General features: G+C 35.4%; 1 protein-coding gene across 8 annotated transcripts in view; it reads right to left on the bottom strand.

The window, feature by feature from the left end:
• Positions 1–20,683, bottom strand: part of TRPC1 (transient receptor potential cation channel subfamily C member 1) — an 83,616-nt gene that overhangs the window by 51,725 nt on the left and 11,208 nt on the right. For 2 of the 8 annotated variants that reach the window (XM_003826514.7, XM_008951912.5), the window contains exons 2-4: positions 19,342–19,496; positions 12,307–12,408; positions 7,397–7,599 (exon numbers count right to left, since the gene is read on the bottom strand). In XM_003826514.7, the coding sequence (XP_003826562.1) occupies positions 7,397–7,599; positions 12,307–12,408; positions 19,342–19,496 (460 nt within the window). The remainder of the gene's footprint in view (positions 1–7,396; positions 7,600–12,306; positions 12,409–19,341; positions 19,497–20,683) is intronic. The other 6 variants (XM_003826513.7, XM_055110588.3, XM_008951914.6 and 3 more) reach the window with 3 other exon arrangements.

Genomic DNA, 20,683 nt, shown 5'->3' with positions numbered 1-20,683 from the left:
ATAGAAATGTTAGAATATTAGATTATGGTAATAGTTACACACTTTAAACATACTGCAAATCATCCATTTCCACACTGTAAAAAAAGCCTTTTTTGAGGCCCTATGGAGTAAGGTGATTATGATCTGCGTAACATTCTGGGGTTTTGGTTTCACCCACACCAATATAAGAATATGGAAATATGTAATTCCCTATGTCCAAAGTACTTTTAAAACACTAATTTCATATGGTTCAACCTAAATATGTGGGCAACTATAAAAAGAACTGGAGTAAATGAGGCAAGATTAGTAAGGCAGGCAAACAATAAAAAAAGGAAAGGAAACATGAATGGAATTCTGTATAGGCAGAAATTGGGAGAGGGGATTTCTAACATGTAACTAAGCCATTGATGAGACTAGTTTCCAATCTAACACTGTAGCGAAGAGTCACATTTCTTTCTTTCTTTTTTAGATGGAGTTTTGCTCTTGTCACCCAGGCTGGAGTGCAATGGTGCAATCTTGACTCACCGCAACCTCTGCCTCCCAGGTTTAAGTGATTCTCCTGCCTCAGCCTCCCAAGTAGCTGGGATTACAGGTGCCTGCCACCACACCCGGCTAATATTTTTGTATTTGTAGTAGAGATGGGTTTTCACCATGTTGGCCAGGCTGGTCTTGAACTCCTGACCTCAGGTGATCCACCTGCCTCAGCCTCCCAAAGTGCTGGCATTACAGGCATGAGCCACTGCGCCCAGCAAGACTCAACATTTCTAACCAATGGTAATGTTAACCATTAAGGAACACGTGTAGAATACCAAACTAGTAACAGTGGTTAGCTCTAGAAATGAAAAGAAAAATTGGGATTGAAAATTGGGATTGAACAATACTTCCCTTTAGAGATTCTGGCAATATGGAAGCATAATGTCACAATACCTGAATCTTACAGGCTATATTATTCATTCATTCTCATATCAAAATCACCCTTTTTGGAGATTCATACCATTCAGTTATTCCAATACTCCCTCATCTACATCACTGTCATTTCCTACTTCCGTGTCACTCTTGTATATTCATTGAGGACAGTGGCACTAAGCAGTCTCTCTCCCAAGCCATTTTCCTGCCACTATGCCAGAAGAATTCCATATTCCTAACATGACCCCAGCCAACATCCTACTCTCTTGGTAGATACTGAGCCAAGTTTTACAAATTCATTTGCCTTCAGGGGTGATGTTGGTAATAATATGAATAAAGCTGAGTGTACATAGGGCTTACTGGCATTCAAATTCAAAATTATAAAAAACACTATGCAAGTTAAACAAAGCTCTTCTGCAAATTAAATTTTTGTTTTTTTATTTTTATTTTTATTATACTTTTAAGTTTTAGGGTACATGTGCACAATGTGCAGGTTTGTTACATATGTATACATGTGCCATGTTGGTGTGCTGCATCCATTAACTCGTCATTTTTTTTATTATACTTTATGCAAATTAAATTTAACTGGCAATCCATTTCTTTGCTATCTTTCCCAATTCCGGTGTTTCTCAAGTTTTTTTAAATTTTTGTCTTCCACTAATAGATAATAAATAAAGACTCCTTCTTTAAAGTTATTTGAAGTTTCAAAATACATCAAATATTGAGACTAAAACCAAATCACAGCTATTATATTACTGAAAATGTTTTTCGAAACTACAATGGTTTACTACTCTTCCCTGACCCATTAGGAAATATTACCCTGAAACTACACCATCTCTAAAATTTAAAAAACAATTGTCTCTCTCTTTTTTTTTTTTTTGAGACGGAGTCTCGCTCTGTCACTTAGGCTAGGGTAGAGTGTGGTGGTGCAATCACAGCTTACTGTAGCCTCAACCTCCTGGGCACAGGTAATCCTCCCACCTCAGCCTCCTGCATAGCTGGGACCACAGGTACAAGTCACCTCATCTGGCTATTTTTGTAAAGACAAGGTCTAGCCATATGGCCCAGGATGGTCTGGAATTCCTGGACTCAAGTGATTCACCCGCCTTGGCCTCCCAAAATGCTAGGATTATAGGCGTGAACCACCATGTCCAGCCATCTCACTTTCTTATTGCCAGTATATTGGCTCTTCAAATTCTGAGAAACCTTGCTATTTCTCTTTTTACTAAGTTTTTTTTTTTTTTTTTTGAGGCAGAGTCTCAGCTCACTGTGACCTCCACCTCCCAGGTTCAAGCGATTCTCCTGCCTCAGCCTCCCGAGTAGCTGGGACTACAGGTGCATGCCACCACGCCCAGCTAATTTTTGTACTGTTAGTAGAGACGAGGTTTCACCAAGTTGGCCAGGCTGGTCTCGAACTCTTGACCTCAGGTGATCGGCCTGCCTCGGCCTCCAAAGTGCTAGAATTACAGGCGTGAGCCACTGCGCCCGGTCTCTTTTTACTAATTTTGTTAACCTCCTTTTCTTCTGCAGTTCTACTTAGCAATTCCCAGAAATTACTTAAGTCAGGGGTCCTTGCCATTTCATACAAATGTTTTCTCAAAGATCATTAACAAACTCTCTCAAACTCTACTGTTAATGTTCCAAACCATTTGCAGTTTCCAAATAAACAAATCACATGCTGTACCTTCTGCCTAAAATACCTTTCAATTTTTAACTCTTACTCATACTAAAAGATCTATGTCAAGTCATAGCTCCCCTAAAAGCCTTCAAACAAGTTTGTCCCCCAACCTCAAACCAAGCCAGGTAAAGTGTTTTCTCTAGCTTCAACCTCTAAGACCCCGCTGCTTCAACTACACACTTATTTAACAAGCATATAATTTGAAAAATATTTACACTTAATTGTAGGGAAAAGAAAGAGAGATCAGACTGTCACTGTGTCTATGCAGAAAGGAAAGACATAAGAGACTCCATTTTGAAAAAGACCTGTACTTTAAACAATTGCTTTGCTGAGATGTTGTTAATTTGTAGCTTTGCCCCAGCCACTCTGACCCAGCCACTTTGACCCAACTTGGAGCTCACAAAAACATGTGTTGTATAAAATCAAGGTTTAAGGGACCTAGGGCTGTGCAGGACGTGCCTTGTTAACAAAATATTTACAAGCAGTATACTTGGTAAAGGTCATTGCCATTCTCTAGTCTCAATAAACCAGGGGCACAATGCACTGTGGAAAGCCGCAGGGACCTCTGCCCTTGAAAGCAGGGTATTGTCCAAGGTTTCTCCCCATGTGATAGTCTGAAATATGGCCTCGTGGGATGAGAAAGACCTGACTGTCCCCCAGCCCGACACCCGTAAAGGGTCTGTGCTGAGGTGGATTAGTAAAAGAGGAAAGCCTCTTGCAGTTGAGATGGAGGAAGGCCACTGTCTCCAGCTTGCCCCTGGGAACTGAATGTCTCGGTGTAAAACCCGATTGTACATTTGTTCAACTCTGAGATAGGAGAAAAGCTGCCCTGTGGCGGGAGGGGAGACATGTTTGCAGTAATATTGCCTTGTTATTCTTTACTCCACTGAGATGTTTGGGTGGAGAGAAACATAAATCTGGCTTACGTGCACGTCCAGGCATAGTACTTTCCCTTGAACTTAATCATGATATAGATTCTTTTGCTCACATGTATTTTGTTGACCTTCTCCTTATTATCACCCTGCTCTCCTACTACATTCCTTTTTGCTGAAATAATGAAAATAATAATCAATAAAAACTGAGGGAACTCAGAGGCCGGTGCCGGTGCAGGTCCTTGGTGTGCTGAGTGCCAGTCCCCTGGACCCACTGTTGTTTCTTTATACTTTGTCTCTGTGTCTTATTTCTTTTCTCCGTCTCTCATCCCACCCGACTAGAAATACCCACAGGTGTGGAGGGGCAGGCCACCCCTTCACTTAATACTAATAAAGGATTTTAAAACTGGAAAAAGCCTTAAAGATAATTTCTGCTTGTCATTTTATAAACTAGTCATTTTAAAACTAAAAAGTTAAGTGATGTAGCCATCGCTATCAACCAGATCTTATCAAAGAGAAACACAGATCTCTTTGTAAAATAGACTTGAAAATAGAAAAAATTTCCAGGTAAACCTCTGCAAATAAACATCAGATTGATTCCCAGGAGACTTTCCCAAATTAGAGATCTGTCACTATCTCAAATCCATCAAAGGTTTGTTCTTAAGGTGAGGAAAGAGTGAGGGTGGATGGTTTACAGCCTTAAAGTCTATTTCATATACTGTTTAACCAATCCTTAACCTAAAAATAGTTTGTCACCAGGCTGCCTGGGACTTCCAGATGATATTCTCCACAGTAGATATTATATTTGATACTATTTCAACTATATTTAATTACCATTTACATACACACACACAGTCATGCATTGTGTAACAGGAATATATTCTGAGAAATGTGTTGTTAGACAACTTCATCATTTCGCGAACATCATTAACTGAATTTACACAAACCTAGTTGACATAGCCCATTAAATACCTAGGCTATATGGTATAGCCTACTGCTCCTAGGCTACAAAACTGTATAGCATGTTACTATGCTAAATACTGTAGGTAACTGTAACACAATAGTAAATATTTGCATATCTAAACATAGAAAAGGTACAGTAAAAATACAGCATAAAATATTAAAAAATGGTATACCTGTACAGGGCATTTACCATCAATGGCTTGCAGAATTGGAAGTTGCCCTGGGTGAGGTAGTGAGTGGGTGGTAAGTGAATGTGAAGGCCTAGAACATTACTGTACTACTACAGGCTTTATAATAACTATACACGTAGGCTACCCTAAATGTATATTTTTAAAGTTTCTTTAATACTAAATTAAACCTAGCTCACAGTAATTTTTTTATTTTGTAAACTTTAAATTTTAACTTTTTTACCATTTTGGAGTAACAGCTTAAAACACAAACACATACAGCTGTACAAAATATTATTTCTTCATATCTTTATTCTATAAGCTTTTTACTATTGTTAATTTTTTAAAATTTTACTTTTAAGTTCTGGGATACATGTGCAGAATGGCAGGTTTGTTACATAGGTATACACGTGCCATGGTGGTTTGTTCTCATTGTTCAACTCCCACTTATGAGTGAGACATGCAGTGTTTGGTTTTTCATTCCTGTGTTAGTTCGCTGAGAATGACGGTTTCCAGTTTCATCCATGTCCCTGCAAAGGACATGAACTCATCCTTTTTTATGGCTGCATAGTATTCCATGGTGTATTCTTGCCACATTTTCTTTATCCAGTCTATCATTGGTGGGCATTTGGGTTGGTTCCTACTCTGTGCTATTGTGAATAGCGCTGCAATAAACATACGTGTGCATGTGTCTTTATAGTAAAATGATTTATAATCCTTTGGGTATATACCCAGTAATGGGATTGTTGGGTCAAATGGTATTTCTGGTTCTAGATCCTTGAGGAATCACCACACTGTCTTCCACAATGGTTGAACTAATTTGCACTCCCACCAACAGTGTAAAAGCATTTCTATTTCTCCACATCCTCTCCAGAATCTGCTGTTTCCTGACTTTTTAATGATCACCATTCTAACTGGCATGAGATGGTATCTCACTGTGGTTTTGATTTGGATTTCTCTAATGACCAGTGATTATGAGCTTTTTTTCATGTTTGTTGGCCGAATAAATGTCTTCTTTTGACAAGTGTCTGTTCATATGCTTCACCCACTTTTTGATGGGGTTGTTTTTTTCTCGTAAATTTAAGTTCCTTGTAGATTCTGGATATTAGCCCTTTGTCAGATGGATAGACAGCAAAAATTTTCTCCCATTCTGTAGTTTGCCTGTTCACTCTGATGATAGTTTCTTTTGCTGTGCAGAAGCTCTTTAGTTTAATTAGATCCCATTTGTCAATTTTGGCTTTTGCTGCCATTGCTTTTGGTGTTTTAGTCATGAAGTCTTTGCCCATGCCTATGTCCTGAATGGTATTGCCTAGGTTTTCTTCTAGGGTTTTCATGGTTTTAAGTCTTACATTTAAGTATTTAATCCATCTTGAGTTAATTTTTGTATAAGGTGTAAGGAAGGGGTCGAGTTTCAGTTTCCTGCATATGGCTAGCCAGTTTTCCCAACATATTTATTAAATAGGGAATCCTTTCCCCATTGCTTGCTTTTGTCAGGTTTGTCAAAGATCAGATGGTTGTAGATGTGTAGCATTATTTCTGAGGCCTCTGTTCTGTTCCATTGGTCTATATATCTGTTTTGGTAACATTACCATGCCATTTTGGTTATTGTAGCCTTGTAGTATAGTTTGAAGTCAGGTAGCGTGATGCCTCCAGCTTTGTTCTTTGTAAAATTTTTTATTAACTTTTTTCTTTTTAGACTATTTTATTAAAAATTAAGACACAAACATACACATTAGTTTAGGCCTAGGATGATCAATATCACCGTCTTCCACCTCCATATCCTGTCCCACTGGAAGGTCTTCAGGGGTAATAACATGCATGGAGCTGTCATCTATGAATACAATGCCTTCTTTTGGAATACTTCCTGAAGGAACTGCCTGAGGCTGTTTTAGTTAACTATTTTTTTATAAGTAGAAGGAATACACACTAACATAATGATAAAAATATAGTAAATATATAAACCAGTAACAGTCATTATTATCAAGTATTATGTACTGTATAAAATTATATGTGCTCTACTTTTTTTAAATGACTGGCAGCACAGTAGGGTTTGTTTACACCAGCATCACCACAAACGTGAGTAATGCGTTGCACTATGATGTGACCACAGCAATGACATCAGTAGGCGATAGGAATTTTTCAGCTCCATTTTAATCTTACAGGACCGATGTCATATATGTGAAGTTTTTGAACCAAAATGTCATGTAGCACATGACTGTATGTATAAATGTTTCTGCTGAAAATCAGATTCTCAAATCTAGTCCAGCACCATGTATCTTATACAGCATGCCCACGTGTGATCTTGCTCAACCTGTGACAGGGTATTTTCTTGGTCAATCAATCCTCAGTTGTTCTTAACATTTTTAATTGAAGAAACAGGAAGAGATGATCAATAAGAAAGAGAAAAAGACTTGAACATTGTGTGAGAGGGGAAGATAGAGGCATAAAAGGTCAATACTTAGTTAGACAGAAAATAGTTTTGATTTCTTTATAAATGAGATAGGAGGTGGTATCTCCACTCCTTCCACGACTTGGAACTTCTCTTGGATTAATAAACTCTGCCTCTAAAAAGCAAATAGTGCCCCTGCCAGCAGGAGTATGAGATAACTTCATTCAGAATTTGAAGGATTTTTGCAATTATTCAGCATTTGGTGAACACTTCTTAAAAATGCAGAATGCATTATATAAAACAAAAGAGCTACAAGTTTGGCTTTCATAAGTCACCCCAGCATCACATTTCTTAAAAGCTGCATAGAAAGAATACCAATTTTAAAAATCAACATTGTTGATATATATCACACATCTATTTATCAAAAGTTTAATGTTCTAACCTGGAATGCCGGAGGCTATCCTTTTTGTTTTTTGCAGAACACAATGTGCATTCACAGCCAACTGCATGGGGCTTGGGTAGAGATACATCCTGTTTTAAGAGCATTGTAAGAATTTCATAGTTGTTACGATGAGCAGCTAAAATGACAGGCGCAACATCCATAGTTGTTGAATACTCAGGATTCTGAATTCGTTCCATTAGTTTCTGAAAAATATTTATATAAATGTCCAAAGTTATTATTTGTGACTTCAAAAAATATATTTATCTGAAGAATGAAATGAAAAAATAGGAAGGCACAAAGAACTTAAGAATTATTTAAGGAATATGTTAAACATTTTGCTTGGACTAAATTTTTCTTTGAAACCTCAAAACTTAACTCTAATTAATAAATGCAGTGTAATCATAACAGACAAAATCTTCAATAGGTAACATTCATTTAACTAGAGGTCTGTTTTTTCCAACAAAGAAGTGAGAATATCTAGAGAAATATCTTAGGGAAAAGTGTTTAATTTTCACAAGATTATAGAATCATGCCTGACAAAAATAAAGAAGAATGTTAGAAAAATATATTAGAAAAATAAAAATGCTAAAAAATAGGGAGAATATTAACATGTGAGAAAAACTAAGAATTTCACCTCTATGGCAAACCTTATCACATTGACAGCAATGCAGCTACTTGAAAAGGGCAATAGGAAGCATTCTTCATTTTGTATAATTTTCTACACATTTTCAATCATTACATATACTACTTCCTACTATAAACACCAAAAAATTAACAATAATGCTAGTATTTAATGAGTTCTGGAACTGTTAGGCACTTTACATTTATCATCTCATTTAATTGCCACAGTAGCCTGCAAAACCAAGCATTATAATCCCCACGAAGAAACTGAGGCTCAGAGAAGTTAATGTGCCTGAGCCACAAACAGGGTGGCTGGGTGCTGATCAGAATCCAGGTTTGTATTACTCTAGAGCTGGAGCTCCTTCCACTACAGGAGTCCATGGGTGTGGTAAGAGCATGAAATGAGGAAAATACCATTAGTAATTAAAGAACCAGGCTTAAATAAAAAGGTTGACTATTTTATAACTATCATATTTTCTTTCTAATACTTACTTTTTTTTTGCAATATTATAAAAGTAGTGTATATACTTATTATAAAATATCTGAAAATGTAGAAAATCAGAAAGAATTTTAAAAATACCCATATTCCTACTACCCAAAGAACATTTTCCAGTACAGTATTTCATTTTAATCCTTTTTCTACTACACCCCCCTTTTAAGGACATCTTTGGCATAAACAGTAGGTATTCTAAGGACCAATGATTAAACAGTGGTCATTAATATCTCCAAGATCAGGGACCCTTTTAATAATCCATAAAGCAGGATCTTTACATAGCCCAGAATCTTCAGAAAAAAATAATTCATGCACATAATTTTATATGCAATTTAAGGAAGTTCATAGATTCTGTGTTCAAGTATTTTATTTTGCTAATTTACCATAAACATCTTTATGAAAAGAGTGTTTTCCAAATTTAGGATTATCTCATTAACATAAAAGCCCAGCAGCAGAATTATGGGTCTAAAGGCCATGAACAGTTTTTTTTTTTGGTGGAGTCTCGCTCTTTCGCCCAGGCTGGAGTGCAGTGGCACTATCTTGGCTCACTGAAAGCTCCGCCTCCCGGCCATGAACAGTTTTGAAGCTCTTGAAACATATTGTTAAAGTCCTTTGAATAGTTTATATTACCAATAATATAAGGAGGTACCCATTTCACACTAAAGTTTTACTCACCCGTCTTAGGCATGATCACTCCCAATTTATAGTAAAAAATACTATCATGAAATTGTAATTTAATTTCCTTTGATCACTGGTAAGTTTTAATATTTTCTGATATACTTATCTGATTTTCCTCCTCTTTTATGACTAATTTGTTTATATACTTATTTATTTATTGAGGACTTCAAATTAATGACTTTATTTAAAATTACAGAGAAACCTAAAACTAGCCCTTTTCCATCTTATCATTGCATTACTGGTTATAAAGAAGAATAAAATATATTTAATCCCTTAAGAGAAAAGTGGTCCTCATGTTTCTTATGAAACATACTTAACTGTATGAAAAACATCACTAGATATGCATAAGATTAAAGTTCATAATTCCATTGTTCATAATATAATCTGTATACTATTAAATAAAAAACCTAAATTTGAAAGTCAATTGCCAAAAAGACAATCTGGCAAGCCAAGAATACAGAATGAATTCATTGAAATGCTAAAAGAATATTACCATTACTGAAACGCTAAAAGAAACAATATTTTTCTTCTGCTTATAGCCAGTTTATATTCCCTCAGTTATTTAAAATATATAAAAATATTTAATATTGCCTCTCTAGAAGTAAAAGGGCTATCAAGATATGATCTTGGCTGGGCCTGTAATCCCAGCACTTTGGGAGGCCGAGAAGGGTAGATCACCTTAGGTCAAGAGTTCCAGACCAGACTGGCCAACATGGTGAAACCCCATCTCTATTAAAAATACAAAATTAGCTGGGCATGGTGGGACGTGCCTGTAATCCCAGTTACTCGGGAGGCTGAAGCAGGAGAATCACTTGAACCCGGGAAGTGGAGGTTGCAGTGACCTGAGATCACGCCATTGCACTGCAGCCTGGACAACAAAACAAGAGCGAAACTAAGTCTCAAAAAAATAAAATAAAATAAAATAAAATAAAATAAAATAAAATAAAATAAAAGAAGGTATGATCTTGCTGTCATTGAGTGTATTTAAATAAAGGCTGAATAATCTTTATTTGTTAGAGACAGAGTAGAAAGTGTTCTTTTCTTTTTCTTTTTTGTTTTAGAAGAGTTTTGCTCTGTCGCCCAGGCTGGAGTGCAGCGGCTCGATCTCAGCTCACTGCAACCTCCACCTCCAAGGCTCAAGCAATTCTCCTGCCTCAGCCTCCCAAGTAACTGGGATGACAGGTGCACGGCACCACGCTCGGCTCATTTTTCTATTTTTAGTAGAGATGGGGTTTCTCCATATTGGTCAGGCTAGTCTTGAACTCCCAACCTCAGATGTTCCACCCGCCTCGGCCTCCCAAAGGTTATTTTACTAAGTAGGTGAGGGCTGCCAACACTAAGATTTAATCGTTAGTGATAATGGTGATGAATAAAACCAGTCAATGGTTCCGGTACTCAAGCACACTACACCCCACCCTTCCCCCAGGAAAGGAAATGGACTAAAAGGCTAGAAGATGGGACAGGTGTGCCAAAATATAATAATAACTGCAAGATAAGTGGCAGAAAATTGAATGGTATTTTAGATATTTCTGATCCTTTGGATAGGGACTATATTCTTAGCCCTTTGTTCCTTATTCCTGTTGATTTCTTACCACCACTTAAACTAGATGGTACTATCCTCTGGAGAAAGTCACACTTTTGTAATAGTCTGAATGAGTAAGATTTTTCAGTTACTATATAACAAAGTATGCAATTTAGCAGAGCCTCTCACATTTCTCAAACATGGCAGAGTCTCAACAACCAATTTATAATTCTTTCTTAAAACAGTATTTTTCTTCTGCTTATAGCCAGCCTATATTGCCAGCAGTTATTTAAACTGCTTGTTTCACGGTATCGTCACCAATAATGAATGTTATCATGTTTAAAATTTGATTAAAAAACAATAAAATTAGCATTTATTTAGTAGTGACTATCCTCCTAATTACAAAAGCAATAAAGAAAAATAAAAAGAGTACAAAAAAATCCATAATTTGGTTAGTCAATGAGAGATGATGATTGTTAGGTAACATTTTGTTGCATTTCCACACAGTCCCTTTTCTACGCATATTTTTAACCGTGGTAAGTATTTTAACCATAGTAAGTATTCCACTTACTACGTTATATTTTTCCATGTTCCTAACTATTCTTTTAAAAGTACTGTTTTAATGACTGCATAATATTCCATTGTACATATATGTAATCATTTATATTTCCTATCTTCTATTTTGGAATGTTTAGATTATGTCACATGGGCTTTTAAAAATTACTACAAATAAGATCACAACCAACATTTTTGTCCACATTTCTGACCATTTCCTTGATAAGTTCCCAGAGGAGAAAGCACTAAGTTAAAGCATATGAACATCTTTCTTATGACAGATCCTGCCAAAACACTTTCCAAAATACCTGCCTCACTAGTAGCATGAGACTGTAATACTCCCTTGCTATCAATGATTTTTTTAAAATTTTCAACTTTAATAAGTAAATTTGGTAAGTTTAAAATTAGTATCTTACTGTATTTGATTATCATTAAGACTTAACATTTTGTATTTTCTGCTATTTCTATGTCCTTTTCTAATATGTTTTTCATCAATTTGTCCAATATTAAGATTATTAATTTATGATATATGCTGCAAATATCTTTTGCCAGTTATTCATCTGCTTTCTAAATTTTGTCTGATGTCTGGATTCCAAAAATTTAACTTTTTTAACAGCAAAAACTGTGCCACTGTGATTTCTGTCCATTGCTTTTATGCACATAAAGTCTTTCTACTCACGATCAGTTAAACATTCACCTACATTTTCTTCCAGTTTGTTGGTTTCATTGTTTACATTTAATTCTTATCTATCTGCGAACTAATCTATATTTTCAACATTACCTGCAGAATATTTCAAATGGTAAATACTGGTCCACAGTGACAAAATTATGGAAATATCAACTAAATTTAAAAAGTTTTCCTGAAAGAAATACTAATTATTCCTGCAAGTGTCCACTTACTTTTAATATTTTACAGAGTGAGAAAAAATATCTATTTTTTGAAAAAACAAAATAAATTTGAGGGAAGGAAAAAATGGCAATGGGGCAAGAGATCTATTTTGGTTTAAAAATCCAAATTAATAAATATTTAAGAGTACTAACTACTATAGTTGGTCTTGATGATCGTTTTGGTCGATGATTAAGTAGTATATCAACAGCTCCCACTACTTCAGAGTCGATTGCCACCAAAAGTGCATCTGCAGACTTCAAAAAAAAAAAAAGTTAAAAATGAAAATGGAAGATAAAAAGGTAAACTACTTCTTTTTACTAATTCATAAATAAAACTTTTTAAAAATTTAAACTGTATTATATACAGTAATACAAAATTTTTCAAAAATTTTGACTGTACAAATAGTACATTTGCTTGCCTTAGGAGTACTTCTGTGTACCACAATACACACGTTTCTGTCCTGGTTTCAATGCATGAGTTGGTAAAATAATGAATGTTTCATTGAAGGGATTATTAGCGTAACAGTGCTGATCCATGCAGGATTTAAAGTTGAAAATTTTTTTTCAAGATCCTTACTCTTGAACTGTGGACCAAAAGAATCTTAACAATCCAAATCTATAAAAGAAACTGTCAAGAACTATTACTACAGGTAAAGGATTTTTTTCAGTCTAATGAAAATGATTATCATCAATGCAAACAGGAATATGGGGAGAATATCTAAAGGTGAGAGCCTTCTGTTCTCATTTTTAAAACACATGGCTGACTAAAATGCTACAAATTTGACATTTATGAGCAATTTTATCAAGTATAAGCCACAAATAGTTAGGCTACCAAAGTTCATGGAGACTGGAGGGAGAAATGACTTTATCATTCTGCTCCCAGTCTATAGCTCACTGCGAAGATCCGAAAGAGGAAAAAGTAAGGAGACTCTGAGGAAATGGGGACTTTTCAACTCTGTAACAAAGCCTATAGTCCTACTGGCAACTATAACATCAGGTTTTTGGATTTTTAGGGAAAAATATAAAGGAAGAAGGAAAACATGGGGATAAATAATGATTTAATCTAAGAAAATGCCCTAATTATTTTCAATCTGTACATTTTAACTGCTATAATCATTAATAACTATTTAAATCAATGTTCTTGCTCTTGGAAACAAAACTATATCGATCTTTAATATTCTTTGTAGCTGAAAAGAGTAAAGTTTATATCCACTTTATCTGGATGTAAAAAATAGAACTAAAAGTGGCAGACTTTACTTGAATATCTAAAAATAGGACTATGCACCTCAAAAAAAAGGGTTGGAGTCCTCACTCAACCCTTAGGAATCACCTATGTTTTCCCACAGAAAAACTTCCCACCCAGATGGGAAATTTAACCCATTGCACTATCTCTTAAAACTTTCAGGGTTCATTGAGCTGTGGCCTATGCTTTAAAGTCCTAGCATTATTATTCTGCTTTGCAAACATTTCTCTTCAGATTTTAGCATATTTAATCAGTTGAAGGAAATGAACAAAAAGAATGCTATATCCATTACTATTAAATATTTCATTTATGATTTTTAATTTTTTTTTTTTTGAGACAGAGTCTTGCTCTGTCACCCAGGCTGGAGTGCAGTGGCACAATCTTGGCTCACTGCAACCTCCGCCTCCCAGGTTCAAGGGATTCTCCTGCCTCAGCCTCCCGAGTAGCTGGGACTACAGGTGCATGCCACCATACCCGGCTAATTTTTGTATTTTTAGTAGAGACAGGGTTTCACCCTGTTGGCTGGGCTGGTCTCTAACTCCCAACCTCAAGAGATCCGCCCACCTCGGCCTCTCAAAGTGCTGGGATTACAGGCGTGAGCCACTGCACCCGGCCTATGATTTTTAATTTTAACCAATAAAGCTAACTATAGTAATGTCATTACTTTCAAAGTCAAACACCAGGGAACTTCAACAATCTGAAAAATAGCCATGGATTTAAAAACAGCAACATATTGAGCTGTCACAAAGAAACTCCATGGGTATTATTTCCCAAAAGAAAGAGACCCAAGCATTCTGATTTAGAATTGTCCATAAATGATGAATATCTGGCTTTCCCAAGTATCCTTCAGATCTTTACTGAATAAAAGAATAGCAAGATTAAAACCAACAGCGTAGAGGGAAAGGAAGAAAGATTACTAAAAGTTGACTACTGAAAAGATTAAATACCAGTACAGCAAAATCACTATCAATGCACAACAGTCTAAAGCCACTTAATGTAAGGACAAACATGTTAATAGTTTCAGACCATATGAAGCAAAGTAAAATAATTACATTCTCAATTATTCCAACTAAGGATGGTAAAGTTAAATTATATTCAGATACATTACTTAGTAAGGAATAAAGATTTACATTAAATCTTTCAATGCTTAAAAGGATAAGCTTCAGCTATAAAAATATTCATTTACATTAAAATTTCTTGTAAATAAGGAGTTACCATTTACTTATTCTGCACAAATGGTATGTTATTTGATAAATCAATGGCAGTTATGAGAGAAATAAATGTTTTAAATTATTTTAAAAATACATAGTTATACAAAAAATCCTCACTAGTTTTGCTTTCCAATTTCTCAGATATTTGACGATTCTTTATTAAAAGCTCTTCAATACATATACTTATTACATATTTATGAGATCATTATCTTCCTTCCTACCTTAGAATTTATCTTTTCAACAATTCCCATACTCTTTCCTTTAAGCTCAGAGTAAAAAAGTTACTTATTTCCTTTCCAAAGCTACATTTTCCACCTTAGTATTCTATTTGATGCTCTCCAATCTTTAGAACCCTGGTCCTTCATTTGCAGAAATACCAGTCGAATCTCCCACCTCCCAGAACTTTAAATCCTTCATCACTCTTTGCTAACTTGCTTACTAGCTCTTTGCTAACTTAATTCCATCTTTCTCTTACCACTCAAGTTTTCTTCTTCCTTTCATTGTGTCAAACTTTGCAAATCAAAGTGCATCATTTCTCCAATTCTACTGATGCCAGTTTCCAAATCCAATTACTTTTTCTACCTTCTAATTTTTCTTAATTTCTAAGCCAATATGTTAAAAACTATTCTTTTGGCTTTCACAATGTTGCATTATCCTAACTGCCTCTGATATCTTCAACAATTCATTTGGTCTTTAATGAAACTCTTTCCATGTAATGCTCTTTATTAAATGTAGATGTTTCCTTAAGACTGAATCTGCACCAGCCCTTTGCTCTTCTCCATGATTTTACCTACTCTCACAATGGTGATGGGCATTCCCATGGCCCTGACAGCTTACTGTATCTCTTTAGCCTGATCTCTCCCTAGAAATATAATGTTCATCTGTGTTTGTCTGATGAGGACTGCCTGATAGCTGCCAAATCAACAAGGATAAAACCAGAATTCACATTCCCTTGCCCCAAGCTTTACTTAGCTTCTGAACTTAATGTTTTCCTTTCTTCCTTCTCTTAGTCACCCACGTTTAAGATTTCCAAATCATCCTGGACTCCTTTTCAATTTCCCACTCCAAATCAAAATATTCACTAAGATTTGTCAATTCCTCACAGCGGTCTCCAACCTTTTTGGCACCAGGGACTGGTTTCATAGAGCAGGTAGGGAGATAGTTTCGGATGAAACTGTTCCACCTCAGATCATCAGGCATTGGTTAGATTCTCATAAGGAGCATGCAACCTAGATCCCTTGCATGTGCAGTTCACAATAGGGTTCGTACTCCTATGAGGATCTAATACCATCGCTGACCTGACAGGAGGCAGAGCTCAGGCAGTAATGATCGCTCACCTGCTGCTTACCTCCTGCTGTGCAGCCCAGTTCCTAACAGACCATGGAACCATATAGGCCATGGACTCATATCTGCCTTTTCCCCCTCTTCTCATAGCCACTGTTTTTCTTACAGCACTGTTCCAGTTCAAGCCTTAACCTCTTCATATGTAGATTACTACAAAAACTATTGACATAGGCTATAGCCTTTCCCACTTTCCATTTCCCAATCTATACTAAATTCAGCCACTAGATTCATCTTTCTAAAATACCACTGGACACATCACATCCTTTCTCGAAAATCATGTAATGATATCCCCTAACTATTATATAAAACCCAAATTCCTTATTCTGGCATTCAAGGCCCTTTGTATCCATTTTGTTTTAATTATTTTTCCTAATTCCTACTACTCCCCAACCCAACTGTTTTGTTCAAAAATGCTAAATCAATTCAGTGTCTCAAAAATATACATTGTACATGGCTCTGTTTATATCCTTCTCCACATCTCCTGTTCCCTACCTGTCTTTACATGTTTGAGAGTAGATTAGCATAATAGGTAAGACCATGGATTCTGGAGCCAGAACCTAAGTTCAAATTCCAGGTCTGCCATTTACAGAATGACTTTGGGCAAGTTACTTAACCTTTTTTACCTGTTTCCTCCTCTATAAAATGGGGACAATAATAATATCTAGGCTGGGCACAGTGGCTCACACCTGTAATCTCAGCACTTTGGGAGGCCAAGGCAGGTGGATCACCTGAGGTCAGGAGTTCGAGACCAGCCTGACCAACATGGAGAAACCCCATCTCTACTAAAAATACAAAATTAGCCGGGCATGATGGTGCATGCCTATAATAATCCCAGCTACTTGGGAGGCTGAGGCAGGAGAATCGCTTGAACCCAGGAGGCAGAGGTTGCAGTGAGCCGAGATCACGCCATTGCACTCCAGCCTGGGCAACAAGAGCAAAACTCCATCTCAAAAAATAATAATAATAAAATAATATCTAACTCATCCCTGAATTTAATTTGAAGATTAAATTCAAATCCCTATGTTGTGAGGATTAAGTAAGTGAACATATTTAAGGTTCCTGGCAGAGAGTAGTTATTATATAAATGTTAGCAATTATTAATATTTCAAGGCTGAGTCAACTGATACTTTTCCAATGAAATCTTTCTTGATAGCCCCAACCTATTCTATATTTCTAAATAATGTATATCAAACCACAAAAGTTTAAACATAAAACAGGGTTTCTCAATAGCAGCACTACTGAAATTTTGGGCCAAATAATTTTTTGTTGTGGGGACTGTCTTGGGTATTGTAGGAGCCTCTACCCACTAGATAACAGTAGTAAACTGCCCTCCAATTGTGAAACCAAAGTATCTTCAGACATTGCCAAATGTCCCCTTATGGTGACAAAATCATTTGGTTGAGAACCACTGATATAGCACGAGATACATGAAAGCTCTTATAAATGCAAAGCAATATAAAATGGTCAAGTATTATTACCACTCAACACTTACCAAATATACCTTTGTATTACTTAATTTACTTGTAATTCATACATACTTTAATTGTCCAATTTGTCTTAAAGATCCTATCACGCAGAACCCATGTTTTACTTATTCATTTCCACAATCATACCCAACCAAAGGCCCTGGACATTTTTGGACTGATAAAATAAGACACAGGTAACCTGGACAGAACACAGTGAACTAGAAAGAGCATGAGATTTGCAATCAGAAGATTATATTTAAATCTTAGTCTTGTCCTTACTAATTTTAGAACTTTGGGAAATTCATTAAAGTCTATGAGCCTCAGTTTTCTAATCTATAAAATATAACATCTATATAGGTTGACTGTGATGTCTGAATGTGATCAAGTATACGAAAGCACCATGTATACTGCAAAACTATTACATGTATATAACCATGTGTAAAAAGACAAAATTATAATACCATAGTAATTCTTTTATCCAGAATCAGCGTATGAATTTTTTTCTACCCTTATTTTCTAGGTAACTGAAGCTTATGCCTTTAAGTGTTTAATTTTAAAATTTAAACTATTTTGATGGAAGTCTCCTGCTTTTGTGTCTTATAAACACACAAACGCACATACACAAACACACATATATACAGTCTTTCTTCTAAAACAATAGGTACTGAATATAATTTAACTCTTCCTTACTGACTCTGCGCCATTGTTATAAGCCTTAATTATCATCCTAACATACAGCTCCCTCAGAGAATATCACATGTGTAATGCTGTTGACCTCTGTTAAACAGTGTCGGAGGTACCACTCCTCATTTTATTCCACTGCAGCTCTCATGCCCCTTCCATTGTCCCTCAGATTCTCTATGGATTAGAAATTAATTATGTTAAAATGGAAACTAAAATGAGAAAAAATAGACCCTGATGGAGGACTCCTATAACTAAAGTTCATAAATTTAATTTGTAAACTTCATGGCAGCAAACCACTGGCTGCTCAGAGGTATTTTTTACTTACTTTCTGCTTCTCAATTGTGGTCTGGATAGCTGAAGTTGCTGGGTAAGCAATTCTTTTTTTTTTACTCCAAACATGTACATGGAGACAGTACCACATGTTGTTTTATACATACATATATATATATAAAATAGCAATGTACATAGAATTACCCTACTTATATTCAGAAAATCTGCTGCGAATGTCTCCTGATGTCACTCAAAAAAAATGTGCCTCATTAAGAAAAAAAAAAAAAGAGGTAGAATTAATGTGCCAAGTCCCATCATAAGCAAACCAAAAAGGAAAGGAAAATATTATCAAATTCCCTTCAGAATCTCTAGACTGAATTCATTCAAGACTTACACACATGCCTGTTTTTCTACCCAAACTGATATGAAGTAGGAAGGTCTACCTTTTATAGATGGATAAAAATCATTCATCTTTAGATAAAAACAAACATTAAGTTTCAAACAAAAAAATAAAATTTAAAAAAACCAAAGTCAAACTGAAAACTGTTTTGAGGCAGGAACATTTTGTTGATGTGTCTGTAACTAATATGGGCCAGAAAAAAAACTATTCCTCTGACACTTCCAGAGTATTTGTACTATTTTAGATATATAATATAAATAGTGTTAACATAGGTAATGAAAACAAAGTCATCTTTAATAAGTCATGTGGGGAAAATGACATTTCGGAGGAAAAAGATAAATCAATTCAAAATATTATACTTTTCAAAAAGTTTTTTTGGTTTGTTTTTAAAACTTTTAGTGCCTCAAAACCAAATAAAAGATGAAAGACAGAAGGAGAGTAAGAGAGACAAAGAAAGAAAAAGAAAGGAAGAAGAGGAGGAAAAAGAAGAAAGAAAACAAGAAGGGAAGAAAGCATGGCATATCTAACAGCACTTAGAAGTTAACTGGATTAAATTATCTAGCCTTGTACCTGACAACCGTAGTCCAAAAGAAGCTGCAGTATATCCAAGTTTTCGTTTTCAATAGTTATGGTAACAGCATTTCTCCCAAGCACATCTACGCAATTTATGTTCAAGTCACCTGAACTGTTTTCCTCCAAAATCTTTTTAACCATATAATAGTCACCTAAATAACAATATACAAACATAATTTAATATCCATGACATATCAAGGATGACTGTAAAGAAAAACTTAGCTTGTTGAATTAAAAGATTAAAAGCCTAAACTCATTTTTGTATAAGAAAATGTACACAGAGAATGTGAACATTTCCTTGATGAAAATTTATACCTTAATAAAATAATACGTACATCAGCAGCAGACATAAAAAGTAGAAAATTTTTAAATGTACAGAATAAAATAAAAAGTATTAGTTTAAAATTAATAACTGAATGATCATAAGAGGAGAAACTTTTGGAAGATATTTAAAGCAATTTAATAAAGGATGCCCAAAGGCACAGACTGGACACTAGAAAAATTAGATGGAAAAAGCTTAAAGAATTAAGTTTTATACCTCAAATATACATAGATATTTACTTACATAACATAGAGTTAAAAATGAGATCTAGTAATAAGCAGAGGATACTATAAAGAGGTTTTACAGGAGAAAACACACTTTGGAAAAGCAGTATAAATACATATATATTCAAGGATATGTATAGTAAAGGGAAAGATGTCTGAAAATCCTCTTTCCTACTTCCCACCCTCCCAACACACACACACACACACCATCTCATTAATGAAGCTGATTAGATTAAATGGCCAGGGAACATTCAGTTCACAAAACTCTTAAGGCAGGACTAGGATTAGTGCCTGACCTGTTAGGAGCAGGCAAATTGCCTTCTGTGTGACTATAGCCCACAATAAAACAGTTGTCCCATGTGAGGAAATGACAACAATTACAGCAGTAATTATTTTCAGCAAGGCCCCACCGTATTTGTCTGCTGACCAGATGGTACAGGAATATGGGGAATAAATCAAGAGAAATGCTAATTAAATAGAGAAAAAAAGCCAAGGGGGGTTTTGCTTGTTTTGTTTCATTTGACTTGTTAAACAATAGATAAATAAGTCATTTTACGTGATGTGCAAATACAGTTGCTCATTAGAAGTCTATAAATAAACAGGGAAAGAACAATCAGCATAGAAAATAGAAAAAGAAATGATTTCATGATACAGAAAAAGAAAATACTGAAACTGGGCTAAATAAGTGAGTAAGAAAGACAGGTAACATATTTTATTTATTAAAATTTCAAGTAAATTTGCTACTATTTTTAATCTATGGCCTTAAACTCCCTGCCTCACACATACAACTTCT

The sequence above is a fragment of the Pan paniscus genome, chromosome 2, assembly GCF_029289425.2.
Source record: "Pan paniscus chromosome 2, NHGRI_mPanPan1-v2.0_pri, whole genome shotgun sequence".
Classification (NCBI taxonomy): domain Eukaryota; kingdom Metazoa; phylum Chordata; class Mammalia; order Primates; family Hominidae; genus Pan; species Pan paniscus.
This window is presented reverse-complemented; position numbering and strand designations above follow the sequence as displayed.